The sequence below is a fragment of the Phyllostomus hastatus genome, unplaced genomic scaffold (genome assembly GCF_019186645.2).
Source record: "Phyllostomus hastatus isolate PE091 unplaced genomic scaffold, TTU_PhHast_1.1 phas_contig_64, whole genome shotgun sequence".
Taxonomy (NCBI): Eukaryota; Metazoa; Chordata; class Mammalia; order Chiroptera; family Phyllostomidae; genus Phyllostomus; species Phyllostomus hastatus.
Genome location: NW_025333928.1, coordinates 8,813,054 through 8,841,046, shown reverse-complemented (window position 1 = coordinate 8,841,046; position 27,993 = coordinate 8,813,054). Strand labels below are relative to the sequence as shown.

The window sequence follows — 27,993 nt, the reverse complement described above, 5'->3', positions numbered from 1 at the left end:
TTATATGGGGCTTATAGTTCAGTGGGTAAAAGATATTAATCAAAGTATCCCCTTTCCCTGCATACAAAATAAAACTAAAGGATGATAGTGCTTAAAAAAAAAAGAAAGAAAAAGAAAAGGTGGTTTTATAGCCTGTGAAACTGGAAGCTCAGAGCTCAGAAAGGACTGGGTCAAAGTCATACATATATACTACCTGTCAGGGCACTCCCCCTTTCCCTTTCTGGATGATGATACCTTGATGTCTGGTTACTATTTCCATTTCTCTGCCTTTCAGCCTGGCTTTTGGCAGAAACTTGCTGTGAATTTGCTTAGCCTCTTGGTATCCTGGTCAGAGATATCAGGAAGGCTTTTAATACATGTTTTGGATTTATTGCAAGAAGATAAATTAACTTGAATGTTCTGGAGTTAAGAGTTATATAGGGAAATGCCCACAAATCATCTGTTGTATAAGATTGGTGGAATTTGGATCTTAAATTGGAATATTCAGGCATTCTGCTTTGGTAGTATACAAGGAAAGATCAGTTTTCTCTTGCAGAGAAGTTATATCATTTAATACTTGTGAAAGGAATAATTTGATGACTTGGAACTAAAAGCATACTGTATTTTTAAATCTTACGGTTTCCATAGATTAGATTATGTTTAATTGTGGAACTGTCAGGTTTTCTATGAGGACACTGATTACTTTTTATGTGTGTTTTTGTGTTTTGTTTTTTTTTTCTCATCCTCAGGAGTCTCTAGAGGAAAAGCGGAAACGACAGCGGTCTGAGCGTCTGGAACGGATTTTCCAACTTAGTGAGGCTCATGGGGCCCTGGCACCCATGTATGGGACTGAAGTCCTGGATTTCTGTACCCTACCCCAACCTGTTGCCAGCCCAATCGGTCCTCGCTCTCCTCGCCCCAGCCACCCCACCTTTTGGACTTATACTGAGGCTGCCCGCCGGGCTGTACTGTTTCCTCAGCAACGACTAGACCAGCTGTCTGAAATCATTGAGAGGTTGGCAGGGCTAAGTGCTAATGGGAAGAGGGTCTTGGGGCCTCTGAGTGGATGTAGTGGTTAGGGCTGCTGAAGGTGTTAACTTCTGGGACCCTTCAGAGTTCTGTCTTCTATACTGCTTGCCTTCTTCCTTTTGCAGGTTCATCTTTGTCATGCCTCCTGTGGAGGCACCTCCCCCTTCCCTGCATGCCTGCCACCCACCTCCTTGGCTGGCCCCACGTCAGGCAGCCTTCCAGGAGCAATTGGCCTGTGAGCTCTGGCCTCGGGCTCGTCCTTTGCACCGTATTGTGTGTAACATGCGCACCCAGTTCCCTGACTTGAGGCTCATCCAGTATGATTGCGGTGAGTTTATTGATCAGTGAGGGTCCCTTGATCTCTTTTTCTGTGTTAGTAGCAAGACTTATATCAGAAGGATGCTCTACATAACGTCTCTGTAGATTTTCATTAAACAGTAGACAGTTTTTTAAGGTTACACTTACTGCCAAGATGGAGAATTGCAGACCTTATGATGGATTCTTGGCATTCATGAATTTGGTTTTGATGAAAGTTGAAAATGTGGGCTCATTTATTGAGTAGTTATTTTGTGAACATCTGTTTTGCTAATCATTTGGGATACAATGACAAATGAGATAGCACAGCATAGTTTTCAGATTTATGGATAAGGGTGTGTGGCAGTACAAGACTTAACAGTAAATTTTGTCTTGTGAAAAGGCCAGAATCCTTATCTTTTGGTTAGAATGCATTTGGCTGCAAGTAACAAAACCAACAGTGGCTTAAACCACCAGAGTGTTTATTTACTTAATGAGAAGTTCTGAGAATAGTGGTGTATGGCTGGTTTAGCAGCTTACTGGTGTCTTCATAGACCCAGGACCTTTTTGTCTTTCTACCTTGCTTTCTACCATCCTTAGCTTTTATCTTTTTATTTTCGTGCTTATTTCTTCATGGTTTTAAGATGGCTGCCATAACTGCAGGGAGCACACCAAATGTCCTAGGCAGGAAGCAAAGGGTTGTATCAAAGTACTCCTAGCAAGTCTTTTCTGGGAAAGTGAACTTTACTTCATAATTCATTGGCTCAAACTGGGTCATATGCCAATCCCTAGAGCCATCACAGACAAAGGGAAATGACAAAGAGGAAAGAACTCTGGTTTATTTAGGACCAATTATGATTTATCTTCTGGGGTTGGGTTGGGGATTGCCTTCCCTGGGATCAAGGGATCTTTGCCAGGCGTCCAAAGTGTTATGCAGTTTCTGTTAACCAAGAATGTCTTTTGGACAGTAGTGAATTGGGGTTTTTTTGCCACAACGCTGCACAGATATTTCTGTAGTAACATGTTTTTGGAGATTTCCTAAATGCCTTAGAATATAAAACAACCAGAATATTTATTGGTATGTGCTCTTCATATTTTAGTAAAAAATAATTTTACAAAATTTGAAATCATTCAGAGTAGATCATTGAAAGTCTTTGTTACAGTGTTTCAGACTCACTCGTCAGAAATGTTATAGAAGTTAATTCTGTGTTTGATGGGAGGTTGAACTAGATTCTAATATTCTGCCTCTATTTCTCATCTCAGTGACCTTCAGTCCTTGTCTGTAAATGATGACATCAGTGAATTTGTTGATGTTTATTCTGTGAATCTGTCCTTTGTTTCAGCTGGTGTAACTCATGCTTAAAGATCACTTGCTCGTAACACTATTATGGATTCCTTTTTTCCCCTTGAGGGTCAATATTACCCTATCCCTAGTTAGACTAGAGAAGTTAGATTGAAGGCAGGAACAGACTGAAGAGGGGAGCCCTTAAGGAAAGAAAATACATAAATTCAGATATTTTTTTTGTATCCTAGGCTAATTGACTTTCAACCATACCCTTCCAGTGCTAAGTGTTCTCCCCATTCCAGTTTATATATAGTTCCCTGTACCCCTTCGTGTCTCTTCAGGAAAGTTGCAAACATTAGCAGTGCTCTTGCGACAGCTCAAGGTGGAGGGCCACCGGGTGCTCATATTCACCCAGATGACCCGAATGCTGGATGTACTGGAGCAGTTTCTCACCTATCATGGCCACCTCTACTTGCGTCTGGATGGGTCTACTAGAGTTGAACAGAGACAGGTAATCTAGGCATTGTAGCCCTTAGAAACTCACCTCAGCTTCTGTCTCCTTTTTGCAGGCTTTGGGGTCCCAGAAGGGGTTACTCTAAGCCTTGGGTCTATTTCGGGGGATATCTTCCAATGCTATCTTTTTTTCCCCCTTTCCCTCTAGGCCTTGATGGAACGATTCAATGCAGACAAACGCATATTCTGCTTCATCCTTTCAACTCGGAGTGGGGGTGTTGGCGTGAACCTGACGGGAGCAGACACTGTTGTTTTTTATGACAGCGACTGGAATCCCACCATGGATGCTCAGGCCCAGGATCGTTGTCACCGAATTGGCCAGACCCGAGATGTTCACATCTATAGGTATTGCGTTGTCTTCCCTTACCTTGCTTCCCCTTTGCTGATAGGGTTTTATTGATGTATTTGGCTGTTTACACATGGTTTTCATCACCCCGCTAGGCTTATCAGTGAACGGACAGTGGAGGAGAACATCCTAAAAAAAGCAAATCAGAAGAGAATGCTGGGAGACATGGCCATTGAGGGAGGCAACTTTACCACAGCCTATTTCAAACAGGTACTGCTATTTTCCAGCCTAGGAAGGGGAGAGAACTGCTATGCCTGTAGCAGTTACTCCTGCCTATGAAAGAGGATGCTTTGATTTCTACAGACCAGTGGCACCTTCTTCATCCAGTGATACCTCTGTTACTTCTAAGGGCCATCAACCTCATAGCTGTAGACCTGGGACCAGGATTCTATTGGCTCTGACATTTTTCCTCTGTTCTTTCCAAAGCAGACCATCCGAGAACTGTTCGATATGCCCCTGGAGGAGCCATCTGGCTCCTCTGTACCCTCTGCCCCTGAAGAGGAGGAAGAGACTGTGGCCAGCAAGCAGACCCACATCCTGGAGCAGGTGAAAAAAGTGTCCAATCCCTAGTGGAGAGCTAATAGTTACAGTGTGTGTTGTCTCTTGGTCTGTTGAGCTTGTCTAGGGGGGAAGAACTCTCTCTGCTGCTTCTTAGCCTTTGGTAGTTGTGAATAGATTGCTTATTGGTTCACATGATTTCATAGAAAAAAGACTATTTAAAGTTTTCATTTCTAATTCTGAATTCTAGCTGTGCTTCTTAATAATTGTATTTGTTAAAACAGGTCTTTTTAATCTTCTGAGCCTTAACTTTCTGCTTTTCTGAAATGCTAACAAGAAGGAAGTAATGAGATTAAGCAGCTAAGTGGATTAAGAAGTGCTTTATACATGGTGTAGAGTTCTTGTTTTCTAAACATTGATGCCAAATAGAATCACTTGGAAAGCTTTTAAAAGGATTGATTCCTGGGCCCCATCCGAAAGTCTACTAAATCATTTTTGGAGGTGAGGTCTGGGCATATGTATTTTTTTCAGAGCTCTTCAGAAGTAGACAAACATTTAAGAACTACAGGTGTAGAGTATTATAGAGATGTTTTTCTATACTAAGTACCTTCCCCTCATTGTTGAGCACACTCCAGGTTCTTTAGTGACTTTGTAAGCTCCCTGCAAATCACAGGAGAAATATTAGATGCAGTTAGTCTGTTGTCATAAGGCATCAGAGTGCAGAATAGAGTTTTGTATTCAAAATTTTCTGCTTTTTAAAAGAGATCAAAGGTTGACTTGAACAGAAAGGAAATAGAGCGAGAGATCACTAAAAGTTATTTTATCCTAGTGGGAGTCCTAGTCAAATTCATTCCATCCTATGCAGACTACTGCATTGCTTTAGTACTTTGGGGGCCCAGAAGAGAGTTGAGTTCTCTTATAAATTTGGTGGTTTGGTATTAACCTTTTAAAAATCTGGGCTGTGACCAGATAATATTTGATTGATTGATTCTACCATCTGTCACCTTTATAGCACTTCATAAATTATAAGCATACATCCTCCTGGCTGGTATGGTTCAGTGAACTGAATGCCAGCCTGGGAACCGAATGGTCACTGGTTTGATTCCTAGTCAGGGTACATGCTTGCGTTGTGGTCCGGGTCCCCATTGGGGGGCATGCAAGAGGCATCTGATTGATGTATCTGTCACACATTGATGTTTCTCTTCCTCCCTCCCTTCCCCTCTCTCTAAAAATGAATAAAAATCTTTTAAAAATTATAAACATACAGTATGTTTAAATATAATAAATGCCTCAGGGTAGGCAGGAAAAGTGCTGTGATACCATTTTACAGATGAAAAAACTGTTCCTTAGAAATTAACTGACTTTTCCATGAAAAAAGACAAGGGCAGAACAAGGACTAGGACCCAGGGTTTTTGAGCCCATTGCTTTTTTCTTTTGGTGTAAATTTGGCCTCAGATTTTGGCCAGAATCGGCCCTGGCCAGGTAGTTCAGGTGGTAGGAGTGTTGTCTCATATACCAAAGCGTTGCAGGTTTGATCCCTGTTGGGGGCACGTATAGGAGGCAACTGATCGATGCTTCTCTCTCCCCTCCTTCCTCTCTCTCTCAAATCAATAAACATATCCTTGGGTGAGAATTAAAAGGAAAAAAAATTGAGGGGGGGCCAGAATCAAATCCTACGATGTAAAGTTTGTTAATTCTCAGGAATTTTCTTCAACACACCCTTGCAGGCATTGTGTCGGGCAGAGGATGAAGAGGACATCCGAGCAGCCACCCAGGCCAAGGCTGAACAGGTGGCTGAGCTTGCAGAATTCAATGAGAATGATGGGTTTCCTGCTGGTGAGGGAGAGGAGGCTGGTCGGCCTGGGGCTGAGGATGAGGAGATGTCTCGGGCTGAGCAGGAAATTGCTGCCCTTGTAGAACAGGTCAGTGTTGGACCCACTAGTTCTCAACCTTACCCTCTATAATTCCTTCCTCTGGACTCTGTGACCCTCCTGTCTTCTCTGGTAAAAATAATCAGGGCTGATGGACCCTGAGCACAAGGTCCCTATGTTTATCATCCCTGCTCCTCCCCACAGCTGACCCCTATTGAGCGGTATGCTATGAAATTCCTGGAAGCCTCACTGGAGGAGGTGAGCCGAGAGGAGCTCAAGCAGGCAGAAGTAAGTAGTTCTAGCGGGTGGGGTTGCTTTTTCCCCACTCACCACCCTGCTTACCTCTTTCTGACCACCCTGTGGGCTCTGTTGTTGGTAGGAACAAGTGGAAGCTGCCCGGAAGGACTTGGACCAAGCCAAGGAGGAGGTGTTCCGCCTACCTCAAGAGGAAGAGGAGGGGCCGAGGGCTGGGGATGAGGTTTCCTGTGGGACTGGTGGAGGCAGCCACCGGCGAAGTAAGAAGGTTAAGGCTCCTGAGAGGCCAGGGACTCGAGTCAGTGAGCGTCTTCGTGGAGCCCGGGCTGAGACTCAAGGGGCAAACCACACTCCTGTCGTATCCACCCATCATACCCGCAGTACCTCCACAACCCCCCGCTGCAGCCCCGCCAGGGAGCGAGTTCCTAAGCCAGCATCTAGGCCTCGACTTACTCCAGGTTCAGCTCCTGCTGCAATTCCTGTCCCAGTTCCTGCCCCAATTCCCATTTCAGCTCCAAATCCATTAACCATGCTTCCTGTCCATATATCACCTTCCCCCCCACTTCCTCTGCAGATTCCTCCCTCCTCTTCTGCCTGTACACCTCCTCCTGCCTGTACTCCTCCACCAGCTCATACCCCTCCTCCAGCCCAAACCTCTGTCTTAACTCCTACCTCCCCTCTCTTGCTTGGTCTACCTTCTGTGCCCATCTTCCCTCCAGTCACCAACCTACCCTTGGGCTTGGGACCTGAGGCAGAGCTGTGTGCACAAACATTAGCATCTACTGAGTCCCTGGAGCAGGCTGATGAGGCCTGTTCTGAGACTTCCTCGCTTATGCCCCCTTGTATGCCCCCTAAGGATCTGTTGCCAGTTGCTGTTGAGATCCTGCCTGTGTCAGAGAAGAACCTTTCTCTCACTTCTTCTGCACCTAGCCCAATCCTGGAGGCTGGCAGCTTCCCCAATGGTCAAGAGCAGGAGGTACCTGAACCTGCTGAGGGGACCATCCTCACTGTACTGCCTGATGGTGAGGAGGTGCCCATGTGTCTTAGTGAGAACAATGGGCTGATGCTCCCACCTTCAGCAGCATCTGATGAGCTATTTCATTTGCCATTGGAAGCTGACAAGAACTCAGAAGAGCTGGTGGAGGCGGGGACCCCAACATCCAGCCCACAGAAGCCACAGGAACTTGTTTCAGCTGAGGTTACAGCTCCATCAACCTCATCCTCAGCCACCTCCTCACCTGAGGGTTCTTCGCCTGCCCGGCCCCCTCGTCGTCGCACCAGTGCTGATGTAGAAATTAGGGGTCAGGGGGCTGGTCGGCCAGGGCTCCCTCCAGGCCCTAAAGTGCTTCGCAAATTGCCTGGACGGCTAGTGACTGTGGTAGAAGAAAAGGAACTGGTGAGGCGACGGCGACAGCAGCGGGGAACTGCCAGTACCCTAGTGCCTGGGGTCTCTGAGACTGGTGCCAGCCCAGGAAGCCCATCTACCCGCAGCATGTTGGGGCCAGAATCCTCACCTCCCACCAGTGGGCCCTGTGAAGCTGCTCCCCCATCCACACTGCCCACCCCAACCCAGCAGCCCTTCGTAGCTCGCCGTCGCATTGAGCTGGGGGTGACTGGAGAGGGCAACCCAGAGAATGGAGAAGGGTCTCTGCTTGCTATCACCCCTCCTGCTGTGAAACGTCGGAGGGGGAGGCCTCCCAAGAAGAACAGGTCTCCAGCAGATGCTGGGCGAGGGGTTGATGAGGCACCTTCATCCACCTCTAAGGGAAAAACCAATGGGGCTGACCCAGTCCCTGTGGCTGAAACCCTTACTGTTGCAGAGTCTGTCCTTGGACCCCAGCCAATTCATAAACCCGAGCCCATCCTGTCACCTGTGGAGAAAAGAAGGCGTGGTCGGCCCCCTAAGGCACGAGATTTGCCCATTCCTGGGACCATTTCCTCTCCAGGGGATGGCAGCTTAGAGAGCCGGACACAGCCACTCCCAGTACCACCACCCGTGCCACCACTCCCAACACCACTTGTATCCTGTCCCGTTGCTACTGTCACCAACACTGTCACCACTCTCACCATTTCAACATCCCCACCCAAGCGGAAGCGGGGCCGACCTCCCAAGAATCCACCATCACCTCGCCCCAGCCATCACCCTGTCTTGGACCGTGACACCTCATCTGTCCTTGAGAGCTGTGGATTGGGGAGGCGGCTGCAACCCCAGGGCCAAGGGGAGAGTGAGGGTAGTTCCTCTGATGAGGATGGAAGCCGCCCTCTCACCCGCCTGGCCCGCTTGCGCCTTGAAGCAGAGGGAATGCGGGGAAGGAAGAGTGAAGGGTCCATGGTAGTGGCTGTAATTCAGGATGACCTGGATTTAGCAGATGGTGGGCCAGGCGGGTTAGAATCGACGGTTCCTGTGGTCTCATTAGCTCCAAAATTGCGGTCCACCCGGCTGCGTCCAGGGTCTCTAGTTCCCCCTCTAGAGACTGAGAAGGTGCCTCGAAAACGGCCAGGGGTCCAAGTTGGCAGGGGCTCTGGGCCTGCAAAGCGGGGCCGCCTACAGTCCCCAAGTCCCTTGGGGCCTGAGGGTTTAGTAGAGGAGTCAGAGGCTGAAGCCTCAGGTGAGGAGGAGGAAGGGGATGGGACCCCACGCCGCCGGCCTGGCCTCCACCGGCTTGGTGGGACAACCAACCAAGGGGACCAGCGCATCCTGCGCAGTAGTGCTCCTCCCCACCCTGCTGGCCCTACTATTAGTCACAGAGGTCGAAAGGCCAAGACGTGAGTAGGCTGCCCTTCCACCTAGGCTTTCCACCATGGCCGCTCTCCCTCCACAACCAGGCCTGATTCTGTTAACCACTACTTGAAGTCTTATGAGGGGGAAAGCCTCCAGGGAGGCATAGGGGCCTTCTCCCTCCTTTCCACCAAAGTAGGGGGTAGGCTGCTGGTTGTCGTGGAAATGGGGCACTTCACATATTCCCTTCCCTTCCACCCCACATGGCTGGGCAGTGTTAGGGTGGCAAGATAGTCTCTGTCCCCACCCCCTTGATTCCCAAGCAACCTTTCACAGCCCCCCACCCTTAGGGGAAGGGGGAGGGGCTTATCTACAATGAGTTTTTTTTCGTTTTTTTCTTTTTTTTTTTTAAGAAGAAAAAAATAATAAACTTAGTTTCTGTATGAGCATCCGCGTAAGGAGGCTTCTGATTTTCTGGTCTGGTGGAGGGTTGGATGGGAACTTGGGCATCTTTTCTCTTGCTCCTGCCAAGATCTTAGTACGTCATCTCTGACCCATACTCACATATCTTTGAGGTAGAAATCTCCGTCCAAGAAGAGGGAAGATTTGGCAGATCTTGTCTCCTGGTAGGGTGCCTTTCCCTAAAGTTTACAGTCACTCAAAGTCATACTTTTCCTCTCCCTTTTCTCAGCTCCTGGACTTTCCGTCAGAGTTCTCTGATGCCTTAGACCTTCCTGTGCTTTTATCTCCCTTACTCAGGTGCTTTTACTCCTTCTTCAGGAGGCAGGCATCACTACCTTGAGTTGCTCCCATTGTTTTCCATCCTTTGGTTTCCTCCATCTAGCCAAACTGGTTTGAGTCAGCTACACCCCCATATGAGCTCCTGGGGCTCTTCAGGTGGTGGCTGGCCACTCAACCCCACCCCTGGGCTTGGCTTGGAGCTCTGAGTCAGTTCCATCTCTACCCAAGCCAAATCAAACCTGAGGCAGAAGCCGAAACTCACAGTACCTCAAAGCCTATAGCCAGGTAAGAGCCCCTGTTCATTTTACATTTTCTCTGATCTCAACTCCCTGGGCCTTTCCTTTTGTCACCCCCAACCGTGTCTGTATCCGTTCACCTCATGGGAATTCTTTCCTCATACCTACTTCTGCAGCTTTGTGGCATATGTTCTTTGTTCTCTGCTTGTCTTGTCTCTTCCACCCTTTGTATCCTGTGTTGTATTCAGAGAACTGTAAATGCTTTAATTTTATCTAGGATGTAGGAGAATGGTTGGAGATGATGGTTTGGTACCAGAGCTCAGAGGACCTGAGAAATAGGGAAATGAGAAATGATTAAATAGGGCATCATTATGCAGGTTTCTGTGTGGGTTACGAAGTCATCCGGACTTGGTGATAATCTAATTGTGTTGTGTGGCCTGGGTTGAAATGGAGAGAGGACATGGTAAGGAGTCAGCATAGCAAAGGAGACCCCAGTTTGGGGAGGTAAGGTCTTTCTGATGTTGTTTGCTCAACTCTAAAGGCAGTTTAGATGGGTATTTTTCCCAATCCAGAGAATTGTATTTTCATGTGAAATGACTGTTCAGGGCCTAGGGTGCCATTTTCAGATCCCTCCTTAATATTCCTGAGGAACTTAAGGAAATTTTAGTGCCCTTTGAAATACAGTTTAAAAATCAGACTTTGATAGTCTCAGATTTCTAGCAGGTGTTGAGATTCTATTTCTTGTTTCTCAGTGTGCATCAGTCATATTGCTTTTCCCTACTTGTCAGAACTATACTACAGATAATGCTATGTTCACACTGGCCTGCCTTTAAAGACTCCGTATCTTAGGCTGAGGAAAAAGGATTTCAGCCACACATGTCCTCTGTTGGTCTATGAGTCATTAGAGGAATTCCCCAGTAAGGTAGCATTCCTGAGAGTTGGGCTAGGCCACAAGACAGGATCAGAAAGGGACAGAGTCTGAGCAAGCCAGGCCAAGGGCTCAGTTTTGGGGCTTAAAAGTACCTTGACTGTATTACCCACAGGTGATGGAGGACGAGGAGAATGCAGTGGAAGTCTTGGTGAGCAACACGGAAGCTGCTCATTCTCCATCCCCCATTCGCTGCTGCTGGCTCCGCCTCCGCTACTTGGCAGCTACTAGCATTATCTGTGGCTGCTCTTGCCTGGGAGTCATGGCCCTTGTGTTTGCCATCAAGGTGAGGAATGCAGTACCTATGGGAGCAGAAGGGTGGGTGTAGTAAGGCAATTGGTACATATATTGGTATATCTACCCTGATCAAATAGTTACTAAGTACCTGTCAAAGCTTAGTGTTGAGCTTTGTGCCAGAACTAAGAATAAGACATGGTTCCTGCTGTCAAGCTTCCACAGTCTAATGAAAGAGATATCTGTGAAAATGGATAATTATTAATGAAAAGTAGCTCATTGGTACTATGGTGGAAAAACCACAGGGTATTCTGGGAGCTGGGGAGGATATATGTGTGTGATTACATATGTGTACGTAAGGGTAGGTGGCAGGAAAATAATCATATAGGATGAGTGAATTAGGGTAAAAGGGCACTGCAGGTAAAGGAAGCAGTGTGTACAATGGCCTGGATTATTAGTTCAGCATGACTGGACCAATGAGAAATAGTGAGAGATGAAGCCAGAGGGCCCAGATCCCCAAGGGCCTCCAATGTTTAGGAGTTCAACTTTAACTCCTTTTGAAACTACTGGACAACTTTTGAAAATACTGGGGAACCATTCAAGGGTTTTTGCAGAGGAGAGGAACGTGGTCAAATTTGTGTTTCAGTAAGATCGACTCTCAAGGCCAACATGGAAAATGAATTGGAAGAGGCAAGACTGGAGGCAGCTGAGCAGTGATGAGAGCAATCTGTAGGAGCCCAGGAGAAGCTATAGGGGTTTTGAGAAGTCTTCACCATTTCAAAATTCCTAACAGAAACTGCACATTTACCTTTTGAAAGGTCACACATGCTAACTTGAACATGCTGGAATTTTCTCAACCCTAGTTGTATTTTAACAATCAGAAATTGTATTCCTGTCATCATAAGAATTTCTGGGCTCCATTAGGGCAAAATCATAAAAAGTAATTCTTAATAATGAAAAAGATGAGGGATGAGGACCATTGGACTAATGAGAATAGGATGTTCTTTGGACATGAGTGAAATACTCCTAGCTTACTATTCCTCACCAAGAATTTCAAATTTGGAATGAATTTGGAATGAGGAGAAAAGCATAGGGAATTAAAGGATTGAAAAGTACTTGAACATGTGTGATCTTGTGAGCTAACAGTGGCCACCCTGAAAAGCAAGCAGAGCAGAATGGATAACTTACTTTGCAGATGAGGCATGAGAAATAGAAACTGGAAAAGGAGGTAGATGATTTGGGTGTGAGGTTTTGAGCCGTGACAAAGATGGAAGATTGGAGTGGGGCACTGGGCACTTTGGGACAGAAGCAGGGAGAGAACCTAATTAAAACCTGCCCCCACAGGCGGAAGAGCGGCATAAGGCAGGCCAATCCGAGGAAGCCGTGCACTGGGGGGCCCGGGCCCGGAGGTTCATCCTGGCCAGCTTTGCCGTCTGGCTTGCCATCCTCATTATGGGCCCCCTACTTCTGTGGCTGCTCTCTTACGCCATCGCTCAAGCTGAGTGACTCTGGGTGGCCTCTGCTGAGAGTCAGCCAGGACCTCCTGGATCCTGCAATGTGACATTGCTGGAGTCCAGTGCCAGCAGTGGTCCTTCCTGGCTGGAGGATGGTGCCTCTCTCAAAGGGCTTTGGAAGAGCTCTTCTAGCCCTTCATAAAAGGAGGCAGCAACTGAGAACAGAACAGGCTGACCTCCCCAATGACCTCCCCTCATTGGGGAGGTCAGCCTGTTCTGTTCTTTCAAGTGTTCATCATTTCCTGTTCCCCCTCAATTTACCTCATCCTAGCTGCCTCTACCCAGAGGTGGGGTTGAAGACCAGGCCTGATTTTATTAGAATTTGTTTTGTAATAAAAACCTTTTTTAGTGGTGAAATGCTGCTGCTGTCTACTTGTTCTTCCCTTACTTTTCCCTGGACCTTGGTGAGACCCAGAGTGTACACCTGACTGACTGTAGAAGTCTGCATTTTCCCTCACCTAGTTGCTCCATGAGAAGGAAAGATTTTTTTGTCTTCTGGAAGTATCTCTTTTTAGAAAGATTCCAGCTTCTCCCTTACACCTGAACAGAGACCCTGAGGCCAGAGAACAAGAGTAGTAGCAATAGCTACTATTTATTGAGTGTTTGATATATCCCAGGCTGTGTTCTAAACACTTTATATTTTTTTAATTCCTTCAGTTCTCACAGTCACTCAATAAATACCATTGTTCTCATTTTATAGTTGAGAAAACAGGCACAGATTATAAGGTCACACAGCTAGCAAGAGGCAGAGCTGGGATTGAACCCAGACAGTTTGGTTCCAGAGTTGAGAGAGGAGTGAAAGGATTAGATATAGCAACCATTACTCTCTATATGGAGATGTCTATGATTATAATGAATTTTTATACCCTTTGTCTTGGGCTTAATGATAATATTTTAAACATTTTTAAAATGAGATATATCATACATACAGGAAAATATCCAAAACAAATACACAGCTCAATAAGTTAACACAAAGCAAACATCTGAAAATCCATCATCCATCAAGAGATTGAACATTGCCAACACTCCAAATCCTCCTTAATATGCCTCCTACTCACTACTTTCTTTGTTCAAACAGGTAACTATCATCCTGACTTCAAACAATGTAGTTTAGTTTTGCCTGCATTTGAATGTTTTATACATGGATTAATATGTATTCTTTTTATGTCTGGCTTCTTAACGTTGCTTGTGAGATTCATCAATCTTTGATGTAACTATACTTTTTGTTGCTGTACAGTATTCCATCACATGACTATATTGCAGTTTATCCATTTTATGTTGGTGGATTTTGGGGATGTTTCTAGTTTTGGGATATCATGAATCATTCTGCTTGTATATTCTTTCTGGTACATGTCTCTTGAAGTACATATGCCCTGGGAGTGGAATTTTTGGGTTATTTTACCATAATTCAGAGACCAGCAGAGCACCTAAAAGAATTAGAGATACTGCAAACTGAAGACAGAAGATTAAAAGGGAAGGAGAAGCATCTGATGGTTGTCTTCAGTGTTTCGATGTGCTCCAGGAAGGAAAAAGTGAAGAGAATTCATTGTTGGTCTCAGAGTTTAGAATGACACAATAGGTAGAAGCCAGGCTTATGGCAGTGATTCTTAACCTTGAACCATGTGGGGGAACCTTAAGAAGTACTTATGTTTGGGCTTTACCTTTAGAGATTCTGATGTCATTGGTGTGAGGTGCTGCATAGTCCTCAGGATAACACATTCTAGAGAGATTTTTTACAGGAACTTTAAAAAGCTGGTATTTGATTAATCAGCAGCTTCAGTTTACTGGAAAAGAGTATCTCATTCCCTCAAACTGATTGAGGTCTTGCAAATTTTTAACTCTATTTTGAAAAAATTTCAAACCTACAGAACAATAAAAGAATAGTGTAATGAACTCATGTGTACTGTTCAGCTAGACTTAAAATATTTAATATTTCCCCATATTTACTGTATATTTTTCTAAATATATATGTTGTGCCCTGACTGGTGTGGCTCATTTGGTAGGGTGTCATCCCACAAAGCAGAAGGTCACTGGTTCGATTCCTGGTCAGGGCACATGCCTGGGTTACTGGTTTGGTCCCTTGTGTACAAGAGGCAACCAATCAATGTTTCTCTCTCACGTCAATGCTTTTCTCCCTCTCTTTCTCTAAAAAATAAATAAAATCTTTAAATATATACATTGTTATTACTGAACCATTTGAAGTTAAGTTGAAGTCTCATCATTCCTAAGTATTTTATGATCTATTTCCTAAGAACAAAAATATTTTCTTGCATAACTAGGAAACAATTATATAATCCACAGAAGTTAACATCAATACAATATTTTCTAATATATCGTCCATATTCAAATTTGATGTTGTCCTTTATAGCACTTTATTTTCTGCTTTAAGGTCCATTGTGGGAACATACGCATTACATTCAATTGTCTCTTATCTTTTGGTCTTCAGTTTTTAGTAGGTCCTCATCTTTTTTTTTTTCTTTCTTTCCCTCCCTCCCTCCTTCCTTTTTCATGACATTTTTGAGGGTAGGGCAGTTTATTAAATGTTCTCAGTTTGGGTTCTTATGATTGGATTCAGGTTAGAAATAGTACATAATATCAATGTGTCCTCAGTATATCATATCAGGAGGCATATGATGTCAGTTTACTCTCACTGGTGGTGGTAACATTGACAGCTTGGTTAAGGGAGTGTCTGTTAGATTTCTGCAAGGTAAAGATACCTTTTATTCTCTGTAATTAAAAAGTCTGTATAAATATCCTGTTCCCCAGCAAATCTTTGCCAATAATTTTAATGCCCAGTTTGCCCAAGACAATTATGAGGCTTACAAAATGCTGATGTTTTATGTTTATCATTCTACATTTTAGTTGGCATTCTGCTGTAAAGAAGGTCCTTTTCTCTTTCATTATTTATTTACAGTTTTTACACTGTAAATGTCAGTGTGATCTCAGATTATTCTTTAGTTCAATTTATTACATCCACTACTGTCATTATTCTTGAAATGTTTTGAGGTATAATTTACTTACAGTAAAGTGCAGAGATCTTAAGTGTGCAGCTTAGTGAATGTTTTGATATGAACATACCTATGTAATCACCATCTAGGTGAATAGACCATTTCTGGTACATCAGAAGGCTCCCTCATGGCCCTCACCATCTCACTATTTCTGTCCCTGATTTTGGCCGGTGGAAAACCCCTTCAACCTGGTTTTTGTGTCCTGATAAGTCCCCACCTTCCTTCACTTTCTGGCACAAATTATTCTAGCTTCATTTTGTACTTCCTCTGTTCCTGCCTGAGAATTGGTCATTTCTCTCAGCGAGCCCTGGTTCCTGTCACTGGGAACTGTTATTTTGAAGTCAGTGTCTAGACACTAGCTGTACTCATTCTACTGAGGTGTTACTTTGCAAATTTGTGTGTCATACTTGTGCAGGGGCCATCCTAATTTCTGGATCATTCCAATTTTAGTGTATGTGGTGCCAAAGTGAGCACTCTACTGGGATGTTATCGCTTCCAGGCTCTTTCAGAGGCTAGAAAACACATATTTTTTCTATTTTAAATCTTTCTAAAATCACATCTCCAATTTAAATCAATCATAAGGTTTTTTCTCTCCCCATTCTAAATTCCATATTCCCACAGTAAGAACCTTGGCTGCCAAATACATAAATGTTTATTCACTTTTTCAATTACAGAATAATTATACTACCAAATAACAAGTCTACTAAGTAAAGTTAAAGGTTTTCTGCAGTTATTTTGTATTTAGATTGATGGTATAGTCAAAGTACTCCATTAAAAAGTTACTTGGACTTTTACATGGTTGCAATCCCAAAATGACATTTCTAAGATGGTTGTTAGGTTAAATGAATTCATTCTGTACCTCCTTTGCTGGAACACAACTTTTACAAGGGCAGGGATTCCCCCCCCCGCCATTGCTGTTAGTCTAGCACAGCCACTTTCAACCCGTGTGCCACAAGAGGCACACTGGTGTGCCACAAGAATTTTTAAAACATACAATACCTATTTAGTCAGGGGCACTGACATCTGTTCCCTTAGATTATCAACTTTAATAAATGACAACAGCCAACACAACAGCTATCCAATGTAAATGAGTCAAAATTATACCTGTTTTTGTCAGATCAGTAAAAATAACTTTTTTTGTGTGCCACGGAATTTCAGAATTAGTTTATGTGTGCCATGAGATGAAAAGGTTGAAAATCACTTCTATCTACGGCATAGATGCTCAACAAATATATATATATATATATCATATCTCACCAAGGATATGTTTCATTGATTTGAGAGAGATGGGGGAGGGGGACGGGGGACATCCATCAGGGATGAAACCCAGAACCTGGGTATGTGACCTGACTCAAAGTCCAACCACAACCCCTTTTTTGGGGTATATAGAACAACGCTCCAACCAACTGAGCCACCCCACCAGGGCTCAACAAATATTAGTTGAATGAGTAAGTGAATGCTGGGATTAGGCTGTGCACTGAGATGGTTTATGAAGGAAGTCGCTCCTGGCGGAATCTCACAACCTGGTAGGCTTAGAACAGAGTGTGATACTCCCCCAAGGTTTTGGGGAGGGGGTGGTGGAAGATTGGAAAAATGTATAGCCCTAGCTGGTGAGCACTGGGGCTTTAGAAGTATACTCAAGAGAGCAGTCACCAGAGGAGGAAGTCCTCACAAAGTGGTGTAAACCACTTACGTACTCCAAATTGGTGTAAAAGCTGTGTGTGTTCCTAGAGTTCTCACGGCTAGAGTTTGCCCCTCAAGCCAGGGCTGTTAATATAGAGCCTAATTCACAGAGTGATGCTGGGAGGAGATTGAGAGGGCCACGCCTAAATAGGGGAATCCTCAGCGCAGCTGGTCGTTCACCTCGGTAACCTAGACATCAAGCTTCCCAGGAAACCTAGCTTCCGGGTCGCTTTCCAGGCCTCCAACCCCACTGGTCAACAAGTTCCTGTCCCCAGCAGATGCCCTGCACCGACTGGTCTTATTTGAAGCCCCGCCTTAGCGGGGCTTACAGTCTTTGCCTTAGGTAACTTCGAGCTCCAACGCTCGCTCGCTCCAGCCCCAATATTTTCGGCTTCCTATTGGACAATCAGTTTCCAATCAGAAGGATTTTTAAATCTCAGTCTTCAGGAGGCGCTGGCTATTGGCGGACAAGGTGGAGGCGGGGCCGGAGGTTATTGCCGGCAGCGACCAGGGTAAGGAACTAAACAGAAGCAAACTCCGCGATTGAGCGGCCTCGCGTGGTCCCCCAGTTTCATTCCTCTCCCCTGCGCAGGTGAACCTCCAGGATACCCCGCGCCCCTTTGCAGTGCTTGCCCAAGTGCGCCTGCGCAGCAACAGCCACTTGCCCTTTTAACCCTTCCCTTTTCTGCACGCCTTTTCCCTCCCCCTTCCCGCCCCCCAACCCTGCCAACCTTCCCGCCCTTAGGCCCTTTGGCGGGGTCTCCCCAGTCCCTATCCTTTCCCAGCCCTGTCCCCAATCCCCAAGATCCTGGCGCCCCAGCCGCAAGGACTGTGCCTCCGCGAGCCGCAATGTGCGTCCTCTCAGAGCCTTTGGGCCTCCCTGCCATCACTACCTTCCGTTTCCTCCACACAGGCCACCACCTCCGTCAGAATGACGCTGGACGTGGGACCCGAGGATGAGCTGCCCGATTGGGCCGCGGCCAAGGAGTTTTACCAGAAGTATGACCCTAAGGACATCATTGGCAGGTGAGGCCATAACCAGGACAACAGAGGTCCAGAGAGGTAGAGTACTAGATAGGATACCCAGTTCGATCTAAGGGTTGCACAGTTCTAAATGAGAAAGGTCAGTGGTTAGTTTGGTGACTAGGCTCTTTTTTAAAGTATATTTTATTGATTATGCTATTACAGTCCTATTTTTTTCTCCCCTTTATCCCCCTTTTGCCCTGCATCCCCCTCCCATCCTCCAGCATTCCCTCCCCTCTTAGTTCATGTCCATGGTTTGTACATATAAGTTCTTTGGCTTCTCTGTTTCCTATACTATTTTTAACCTCCCCCCGTCTGTTTTTGCCTACCAATTATGTTTCTTATTCCCTGTACCTTCTCTCCCCCTTTTCCCCTCCCCCTCTCCACTGATAACCCTCCATGTGATCTCCATTTCTATGATTCTGTTCCTGTTCTAGTTGTTTGCTTAGTTTTTGTTTTTTAGTTTCAGTTGTTGACAGTTGTGAGTTTGTTGTCATTTTACTGTTAAATAGTTTTGACCTTCTGTTTCTTAGATAAGTCTCTTTAACGTTTCATATAATAAGGGCTTGGTGATGGTGAACTCCTTTAACTTGACCTTATCTGGGAGGTACTTTATCTGCCCTTCCACTTTAAATGATAGCTTTGCCGGACAGAGTCATCTTGGATGTAGGTCTTGCCTTTCATGACTTTGAATACTTCTTTCCAGCCCCTTCTTGCCTGTAAGTTTCTTTTGAGAAATCAGCTGATAGTCTTATGGGAACTCCTTTGTAGGTAACTGTCTCCTTTTCTCTTGCTGCTTTTAAGATTCTCTCCTTATCTTTAATCTTGAGTAATGTAATTATGATGTGCCTTGGCATGTGCTTCCTTGGTTCCAATTTCTTTGGGACTCTCTGGGCTTCATGAACTTCCGTGGAAGTCTATTTTCTTCACCAGATTGGGGAAGTTTTCCTTCATTATTTTTTAAATAAGTTTTCAATTTCTTGCTTTTCCTCTTCTCCTTCTGGTACCCCTAGGATTTGGTGTTGGCATACTTAAAGTTGTCCTGGAGGTTTTTAAGCCTCTTCTCTTTTTTCTTCATTCTGTTCCAGTTGAATGTTTATTTTTTCCTTCTAATCCAAATCGTTGATTTGAGCCCCAGTTTCCTTCCCGCCACTGTTGGTTCCCTGTATATTTTTATTTCACTTTGTACAGCCTTCACTTCTTCCTTTATTTTGGGCCCTCCTCAATCAATTTTGTGAGCATCCTGATTACCAGTGTCTTGAACTCTGCATCCGATAGGTTGGCTATTTCTTCATTGCTTAGTTCTATTTTTGGAGCCTTGATCTGTTCTTTCATTTGGGTCATAATTCTTTGTCTTTGTGCACCTGTTACATTATAAGGGGAGGAGCCTTAAGTATTCACCAGGGTGGGGCAACCCACATTGCTGCATGGTGGCTCTGTATGTGGCGGAGGAGGCCAAGAGGGAACAGTGCCACTTGCTTGGCTCTTTCTCTGCTTTTAGTTACTTCCCCTGCTTCCCGTAAGTGAATTGTGTCCTTTCAGGTGCTGACCTGGTGCTGATTTCCTGTGTGGGTAGACTTGGGTATGTTCTAGGACCCCATGGGCTCCTCCAATGGACTCTCCTATGAGACTGGCAGTTTCTTCCTGCCCCCACCTCCCCACTGCAACCCCACACATGTTTACAGCCAGAGGTTTTGAGGCTTTTTTTTTCCTGCTCTGGAGCCTGGGTTGCCTGGTCTGTCTCGATCCCCAGTTGTTCCTCCTGGTTTATCTGCATGGGAGTGTGGGACCACCCAGTCCACCAGCTGTTGTTTTGCCAAGTGTCCTCTCTACCTTGCTGCCCATCTCCACCCCTCCTACCAGTGTGAATGATTGTTTTTTCTTTAACTCCTTGGTTGTCGGACTTCCATACAGTTCCATTTTCTGGCAGGTCTGGTTGTTTTTTGTTTTAAATTGGTTGGTATCCTTCTTTTGCTTGTGCGAGGAAGCAAAGTGTACCTACCACATCTCCATCTTGGCCAGAAACTTCGGTGACTAAGCTCTTATTCCCCGTTAATCCCCATTTAAAAAAAAATCATTCATTTATATGTTCAAACTTAACTGAATTATCTACTGTGTGCAAGACACAAAGCTAAACAGGGGAGGGAAGAAAAGAAGCTTATGCCCTGGAGGTACTCCAAGTGAAATGACTGAAAGAGACATGCAAACAGTCAAAAAGTATATAGATGGTAGTTGGTGAGCGAATATAGATAGAGAAATGAAAGGGGTCTAGGCTCAGGCCTTCGGGCGTATCTTGAAGGAGTTAGAGAAGAAGGAGCCAGAGGGGGAGAGTAAGGAGATGCTGTCTGTGAGTTAGAAAGAACAACACAGGAAGAATGTGCTTCTGGGCGGTTGGCATGGTCTGCTGTGACGGATGCTGCTGAGGCCAGGAAAGCATGTGAGGGTGTGTCCATTAGAATTGTTCATAGTCCTTTGAGAAATCACATGGAGATACCAAAAAGTCGATTGGAATCAGGAATTCTGGAGAGAAATGAAGGCTCAAGGCAATGTAGCAAGAATCATCTACATATAGCTGGTATTTAAAGCCCATGAGACTGGTTGGAGGTCACCAGGGGAGAGTACTCGGGGAAAAAAAGAGAGCTGAGACTCAGGTCCTAAGTCATAGGATTTCAGGACCAGGTAAGGGAGGATTCCCGGAGGCCAGGAAAATCCCTCAGGGAAGATCAGTGGTTCCTCTGCCAAGGGGTGGAACCAGTTATGGAAGGGACAGATCAGAGGGTAGGGTTCTGATCATCTCATTCTGTCTTGTTTTTTTCTGCACAGGAAATTACCTACACATTATCACTATATTAATTTTCCCAAAGTACCACTTTCTTCATGTATAAAGGCCCAAAACTTTAAAATAATTAGACTAGGTCTCAGACTCAGATGCACTTAGTGGTTGGGCGTGAAATGAAACTGAGGTGGCTAAGAGTAAGACAGTGGGAGGTGGTGAGCATTGTGGTAGCTGGAGGGTTCTTATCTAGTGTAAGATATATGAATTCAGATTTGTAAAGAACATTCACTGACCAGACATAACACAGCTGTGGGCTGTGTTTGCCAGAGGGTCAGTACTTTGCATTCTTTGATTGAACCAGCGATGTGGATAACAGGCATTCTAAGCAAAGGGAATTATGTAAGGTCAAGGAGGCCGTGAGAGCACAGTGTATGTGGGTAAGGTTATGAAGGGCAGCCAGGGAACCGGCATATGAAATGTGGTGTGATCATGGAGAGATTTGGACCTTAGTCTGAGGTACTTTCAGGGTCAAATGGAGTTGGTGATAGAGCCCGAGCAAGGAAATCTCTGTCTAGGACTTTATCTTTACAATGCCAAATGGGCTTTCCTATCTTTTCCTTGTTAATGTCTTTTAACATCCCTTCAAGATATTGTTGGCCACATTTCAGAGCTGGAGAAGCAGAAGCCCAGAGACTTTATCTCAGTGGGTCCCTTGAAGAGTAATTAGTGGCAAGTCTGGGGCCTGAACCAACATCTCCTAATTCTCAACTTTGGTCTTCTAGTCAATGGCCCAATATTTATTTGAAGCCTCCTACACTTGAGATAATTAGGGGAACTTTGGGATTTGGATGGGGTAATCAGGAAGTGTAGGTAAAATTTGGAGGGAGCCTTGGATCATTTCTTCCCACTTTCTCCCTGTGGGGTTTCAAGGTAAGGGCCAGATTCTGGGGCTCAGTGTAGAAAGGACTTGCCTAGGCTCACCGTGGATGGCATGGCAGAGGCTGGATTTACATCAGGACCCCTGCCTGCCTTCTCTGTGAGCTTTGTGTTGCACCTTGCTGGTTACCTGGGTTGCTTGCTGCGGCTACTGTGAAGTTACTGTAGGCCAGGATGAGCTTCTTGGGAGGTTACCTTGTCTAGATGGGTCTTCAGTCTGGTGCAATGTGTATGAGGATGCTGAGGCTCTACCCTTCTTGGAAGTGAGAGAGCAGGAAGTCCTGACTCCTATGTTGTCTGACTCTGGCAGAGGAGTAAGCTCTGTGGTCCGCCGTTGTGTTCATCGAGCTACTGGCCATGAGTTTGCAGTGAAAATCATGGAGGTGACAGCTGAGCGACTGAGTCCTGAGCAGTTGGAGGAGGTGCGAGAAGCTACACGGCGAGAGACACACATTCTTCGCCAGGTCGCTGGCCACCCCCACATCAGTGAGGCTGCATTTCCTTCTCCTGCTAGTTGACAACCACCACCTGCTCACCCTGCCCATAGCCCACTCCCCCCAACACTGCCTCCAGCCCTCTGCTCCCTTCCTCCTGGCTCTGCTCCACTTCAAAGTGTGGCCAGCCTTTGGGTCCCTACTGCCTCTTTTGGTTCTCCTTCCTTCCCAGTAAGAGCCCAGTGTTTCCTCAGGGTGGAAAGCCCCTTTAATATGCATCTACTCCTTTCCATCTCTGTCTCTCTGCCTTTCTGCCTCTTTCCCCAGTCACTCTCATCGATTCCTACGAGTCTTCTAGCTTCATGTTCCTGGTGTTTGACCTGTGAGTATCTCCCTGCCCTGATTTGAGAAGCCTCCTCACTTCCATGTGTGGCCCCAGCCTTACAGCACAGTGGGCTGAAGACCACCCTCCTCACACCTTCCTGTCTCAGCTAGGGCTTGCCTGGCAGTCCATGGTGCTGGCCCCTTTCCTAGGTGCCCTGAGCAAGTTCTTCAAGAGTAATAATGACCAAATAACCTGAATACCATGAATACAAAGGGTCTTCATGACCCAAGTCCCCCACTATCCTAGTTCTCCAGGGTTATAAAGCTAGGGAAGAAAGGGCTGATTTGAGAGAGTCTGTCCAGGAGGTGACCACTTATACAACGCTCACCAGTCATCTCTTGTTGTTTAACAGCCTATACTGGTGTCTGTCTCTCCTCATGAGTTCTTTTTCTGGTCACTGTGAATCTGAATGTCACATGTTACACAGTATGATGCATACCAGTTGTAAAGGTACTTCAAAAGAGAATGTTTGAATGCCAAATATTTAAGTGAGGCCCTTGGGGAAAAAATCAGTTTTCACAGAGAAATTACCCTCTGCAAAAGTTTGAGGGATGGTAGAAAGTGTCCATTTTATTTGCTATTATACAACTTTGCACAACATCGATACTCCCCAAAATAATACCTGATGTGTTCTTTATATTTCAATGATTAATGTGGAGTTGCAATTACAACCACTCTTTAAAGAGAAGGCAAAATAAGCAAAATCAAAATAAAGTCCTATTTAACTTTTTGCCACTATGAATTGAAATTTTGGTTAGTAGTATAGATTCACTTTAAAGAGCCTTTTTAAAATATCAGATAACAAGGACCTCCTGTACATTATTGGCACAAGAAGGTATTCATTCATGCTAAAATAGCCCCCTCGGGCACAGTGCAGAAATTTTAACCATCAACTCACTGGGAAAAACTGCCCCTGGCATTCATCTTGCTCTTGGAGTGCTCTGTCTTGAGACCCTCAGTTTGTCTACAGAGGAATCTTTCTTTACCGGCCCCTTCCATAGTATTTTCTGTGAGCACTGGCTTATTTTCTCAGCCCTCACTGTGAGGTGCACAACCACTCCTATCCCTTAGGATGCGGAAGGGAGAGCTGTTTGACTATCTCACAGAGAAGGTGGCCCTCTCAGAAAAGGAAACAAGGTAATGGCTGAACCTGTAGCCCCTGGGGTGAGCAGGGAGTGGGGTGGGGTAGGGAGAAGTAGAGGAGACTGCCCCTCCCCCAGGTCCATCATGAGGTCTCTGCTGGAAGCAGTGAGCTTTCTCCATGCCAACAACATTGTGCACCGAGATCTGAAGCCTGAGAATATTCTCCTAGATGACAATATGCAGATCCGACTTTCAGATTTTGGGTTCTCCTGCCACTTGGAACCTGGCGAGAAGCTTCGAGGTGAGAGGACCTGGTGCCCTAACAGGCTTGAAAGGGAAGGAGACTCAGACCTGAGGCTGGTTGGCTGGGCCTGGGAACTGAGTCCCAGGTACCAAGTAAAGGGAAGTCAGAAAGCACTCCCCAAGTACCCTTTAGGTGCAAAGCTATACGTGCTGCTCAGAATGGGTTTCCTGACCTGGGGAAGATGGAGACAGGCAAGTGAGCAGATAAGTGGTACACAGCAGGGTCTAGAGGCCATGTTGGGGAAGCCAGGAGAAAGGAGCACCTGATTTAGCTGGAGGCATACAGAGCAGAGGCTTGGAGCTGGGCCTTGGGAGGCTGGCTTTTCCCAAGAGGAAGAAGAAGATAGCGGGACAGTGCTGCACACTTGGGGTCTGGGAGGGACAGGAAGGACCACAGTGTGCAGCTTAGGTGCTATGAGGAACCTGGTATGGCCAGACAGCTCTTCTCACCTGGAACCCTGGGGACTCACCCAGTGCTAATACATTTATTGTGACAGAAATAATTATGGTACAAATGGAAAACTAAACAGAGTTGAACTGCAAGACTCCTCGGAGCTCTTAATATGCTACTTTCTCTCCCTCAATGGCTTTGCACTGAGTTTATTAATACTAACACTTACTGGGCACTTACTGTGAGCTTTGCACCATGCTGAGTCTTTAAATGGCTTATTTCTCTGGATCCTCTCAACAACTCTGAGATAGAATTTGTATCTCCATTTTATATATGTGTTGTGACTTTCCAAAGGTCCTATAGCTAGAATTTGAACTTGGGCAATCTGACTGTGACTCACGCTCTTATTCTGTGGACTGTCTTTTTTCTTTTTTTAAAGAGATTTGAGGGTTTTGTTGTGTGTTTTTACTCATGCTCTTATTCTGTGGACTGTCTTTTTTCTTTTTTTAAAGAGATTTGAGGGTTTTGTTGTGTGGTTTTTTTTTGATGATGTACAATATACTAGTTTTTCTATTATATGTTATGCTTTATTTCTTAAAGATTTTATTTATTTCTTTTTAAAGAGGGAGGGAAACTTCAATGTGTGGTTGCCTCTTGTGCTGGGGACCTGGCCCGCAACCCATGCAGTGGGCTGACTTGGAATCAAACAGGCAACCCTTTGGTTCGCAGGCTGGCACTCAATCCACTGAGCCACACCAGCCAGAGCTACTTTTTTATTTTTTATTGTTGACACTATTACCAATGTTCCCTGTTTCCCCTTGTTCACCTCCACCACACCACTCCTGGACTTACATGTCTCATGGATGTTGTGCTTTGTTTTCCTTTGGGCTTCCACATACACTTTTCCTCATTCTGGAATCACCTTTGCCCTTACTCACTCTACCCTCTCCCTTGGCTTGGGTAGTTCAGGTTTCACTTGAAAGCTCTAGGTCAGGTTAGATCCCTTGCTTTTGGTTCTTTACGTCCTTCATGGCACCTGTCTTACTCTGTTATTTTTCATTTGCTTTCTGGTAGACACTGAATTTGGTAAGAACACATCTAATTTACCAGTGTGTCCTGTGTGGTGTTCGGCACATGGTAGGCAATAAATACTTGGTTTAGGAATGAATTTCCCAAGAAAAAGTCATTTTCAGTTTAGGCCTATCAAGATCTCCTGGAAGTGTGCCATGGAATAGAGTTTGGAAATTTCTGGAGGAAATTGGTACCTGAAATGGTATAAGAAACTAAAAATATAGGCTTAGATCAAGTCATGGAGGGCTCTGTACTATAAGAGTAGCCTTGATCCTGAGGCTATAATGGGGACCTATGGAAGGGCTTTAAATGAGGGACTCAGCATGTGCCTTGAAGGAATCCCATGCTCCCACTTATTCCCCTTTGTTTTTGAGTGGTGGTTCCACTGACCAGAGTAGAGATTATAGGAAGAGTGGATCTGGGCAGAAAAGAACGCAGAAAAGTTGTTTTCCATGTGTGTTAGGCATATAAAAATGTTGTAATGTGTGAGCAGTGGGTAGGCTGGTTTGGCCAGAGGGTTGGAGGCAAGTGATATAATTGGGTGGGACCTGGAAGTCAACCCGAAAATCAGGTTTTCCTTGATTTTTCTCAAGGCCACCAGGAGCCTTGGTAGATATTTGAGTTGTTCAGCAGGGTCAGGAGCTAGTGCTGAGACTTGGCAGAGGCAGTCAGGAGCAGAACAGGAGTACTTATGGCCCTGGCAGGGGTTTTTATTGTTTTAAATTTATTTTTAGAGTCCTGGCTAGTGAGGATCAATGGATTGAGCATGGGCCTGCAAGCTGGCGGGGGTCACCAGTTCAATTCCCCGTCAGGGCACATGCCTGGGTTGCGGGTTGGGTGCCCAGTGTGGGGCTCATGAGAGGCAACCACACATTGATGTTTCTCTCCCTGTCTTTCTCCTTCCCCTTTCCCTCTTTCTACAAATGAATAATATAAATTTGTTTTTAGAGAAAGGGGAAGGGAGAGAGAGAGAAAGAGAGGGAGAGAAGCACTGATGTGAGAAACATGAAATGGTTGCCTCTCGCATGCACCCCAACCAGGGATCAAACCTGCAGCCCAGGCATGTGCCCTAACTGAGATTTAAACCTTCAACCCCCTTGCTTTGTGAGACAGTGTCCAGCCAGCTGAGCCACCCCAGTAAGGAAGGCCCTGGCAGTTTTGAGACTCTAGGAGAGGGCTGGTGTTAGGGCCGTTGAGGGAACTGGTGGCATCCCATCAATCTCTGCTCTCTTCTCAGAGTTGTGTGGGACCCCAGGATATCTAGCACCAGAGATCCTTAAATGCTCCATGGATGAAACCCACCCAGGCTATGGCAAGGAGGTTGATCTGTGAGTTTCTTTTATCCCCTGCCCTCTTCCTGTGTATTGTCCTTCCGTACATTTACCCAGCACCTAGTCCTGCCTGACTTCGGTCTTTTTCCCAGCTGGGCCTGTGGGGTGATCTTGTTCACACTCTTGGCTGGCTCACCACCGTTCTGGCACCGGCGTCAGATCCTGATGTTACGCATGATCATGGAAGGCCAATACCGGTTCAGTTCACCCGAGTGGGATGACCGTTCGGATACAGTCAAAGACCTGGTGAGCTGGGGCCATGAGGGTGCAAGGTGGGAGGCCCAAGAGTTGCCCCTCATGCTCTGGAGTTCCCCTAGATTTCGAGACTGCTGCAGGTGGATCCTGAGGAGCGCCTGACAGCTGAGCAAGCCCTACAGCACCCCTTCTTTGAGCGTTGTGAAGGTAGCCAACCCTGGAACCTCACCCCTCGACAACGGTTTCGGGTAAGCTTGAGAGTGTCAAGTCTGGGCCTATTTCTCTGTCCCATTCAGAGGATGCTACATTGAGCTCACACTCTCCTCCCTGTTCCCAGGTGGCAGTGTGGACAGTGTTGGCTGCTGGACGAGTGGCCTTAAGCATCCATAATGCACGGCAGCTGAACAAGAGTGCACTGTTGAGGGATCCCTACGCACTGCGGCCAGTGAGGCGCCTCATTGACAGCTGTGCTTTCCGGCTCTATGGGCACTGGGTGAAGAAGGGGGAGCAGCAGAACCGGGCGGCCCTCTTCCAGCACCGGCCCCCTGGACCATTTCCCACCATGGGCCCTGAAGAGGAGGGGGACTCAGCTGCTATCACCGAGGATGAGGCCATGCTGGTACTGGGTTAGCACATTAGCCCCTGGGGAATCCCAGAAAGCAGGACTCTCCAGAAGGATTTTTATTATTCCAGCTCCTTTGAGCTCTGGCCTCAGGCCCTACTACCTGGCCAGACCCACCACTGATCATACTATCATAAAGACCAGCCCTGTACACCTACCCCCGCTGGCCAAGACTTTGAGATCAGAGCTGCGGTGGAAAGGAGCCACTCAGAATGTCGTGCCTGTCCTTGTTAGTGCTGCCTGTGCTGTGTACACAATAAAGTCTACACCAGGGAGCGTCAGTGCTCTGTGTCTGGTGTCTGGCTTTGAC

General features: G+C 45.9%; 2 protein-coding genes and 1 non-coding gene across 7 annotated transcripts in view; 2 read left to right on the top strand and 1 right to left on the bottom strand.

Annotated features, from left to right (window-relative positions):
- LOC123825656 (Snf2 related CREBBP activator protein) overlaps positions 1–9,238 on the top strand; it is a 35,406-nt gene extending 26,168 nt beyond the window's left edge. For both annotated transcript variants that reach the window (XM_045849251.1, XM_045849252.1), the window contains exons 26-34: positions 729–994; positions 1,134–1,336; positions 2,929–3,098; positions 3,249–3,445; positions 3,542–3,656; positions 3,873–3,992; positions 5,672–5,866; positions 6,020–6,103; positions 6,195–9,238. In XM_045849251.1, coding sequence (XP_045705207.1) covers positions 729–994; positions 1,134–1,336; positions 2,929–3,098; positions 3,249–3,445; positions 3,542–3,656; positions 3,873–3,992; positions 5,672–5,866; positions 6,020–6,103; positions 6,195–8,840 — 3,996 coding nt within the window. In that variant the 3' untranslated portion in view covers positions 8,841–9,238. The remainder of the gene's footprint in view (positions 1–728; positions 995–1,133; positions 1,337–2,928; positions 3,099–3,248; positions 3,446–3,541; positions 3,657–3,872; positions 3,993–5,671; positions 5,867–6,019; positions 6,104–6,194) is intronic.
- Positions 9,239–9,369: 131 nt separating this feature from the next.
- On the top strand, positions 9,370–27,964 carry LOC123825658 (phosphorylase b kinase gamma catalytic chain, liver/testis isoform). Of its 4 annotated transcripts, XM_045849255.1 has the most exons (12): positions 9,370–9,815; positions 10,810–10,980; positions 17,574–17,645; positions 18,047–18,159; positions 22,179–22,354; positions 22,630–22,684; positions 23,759–23,824; positions 23,908–24,071; positions 26,773–26,863; positions 26,959–27,112; positions 27,184–27,309; positions 27,399–27,964. In XM_045849255.1, exons 2-12 carry the CDS (start codon positions 10,813–10,815, stop codon positions 27,690–27,692), a joined length of 1,479 nt encoding a protein of 492 aa, XP_045705211.1. In that variant the 5' UTR covers positions 9,370–9,815; positions 10,810–10,812; the 3' UTR covers positions 27,693–27,964. The 4 variants fall into 4 exon arrangements, with proteins under 4 accessions (XP_045705211.1, XP_045705212.1, XP_045705214.1 ...); XM_045849256.1 differs by lacking the exons at positions 22,179–22,354; positions 22,630–22,684; XM_045849257.1 differs by lacking the exons at positions 9,370–9,815; positions 10,810–10,980 and having other exon boundaries at positions 17,638–17,725.
- LOC123825721 lies at positions 15,821–15,924 on the bottom strand. The gene has a single exon (XR_006786946.1). It is a non-coding gene; the product is annotated as a U6 spliceosomal RNA (small nuclear RNA).
- Positions 27,965–27,993: the final 29 nt, after the last annotated feature.

Bases quoted from the DNA above. Each gene is read 5' to 3' on its own strand.
- LOC123825658 (XM_045849255.1), top strand. From the start codon at position 10,813: ATGGAGGACGAGGAGAATGCAGTGGAAGTCTTGGTGAGCAACACGGAA. The intron at 17,646-18,046 runs GTAAGGAACTAA...TCCTCCACACAG, and splicing joins TATTGCCGGCAGCGACCAGG to GCCACCACCTCCGTCAGAAT. The intron at 27,113-27,183 runs GTGAGCTGGGGC...GAGTTCCCCTAG, and splicing joins CGGATACAGTCAAAGACCTG to ATTTCGAGACTGCTGCAGGT.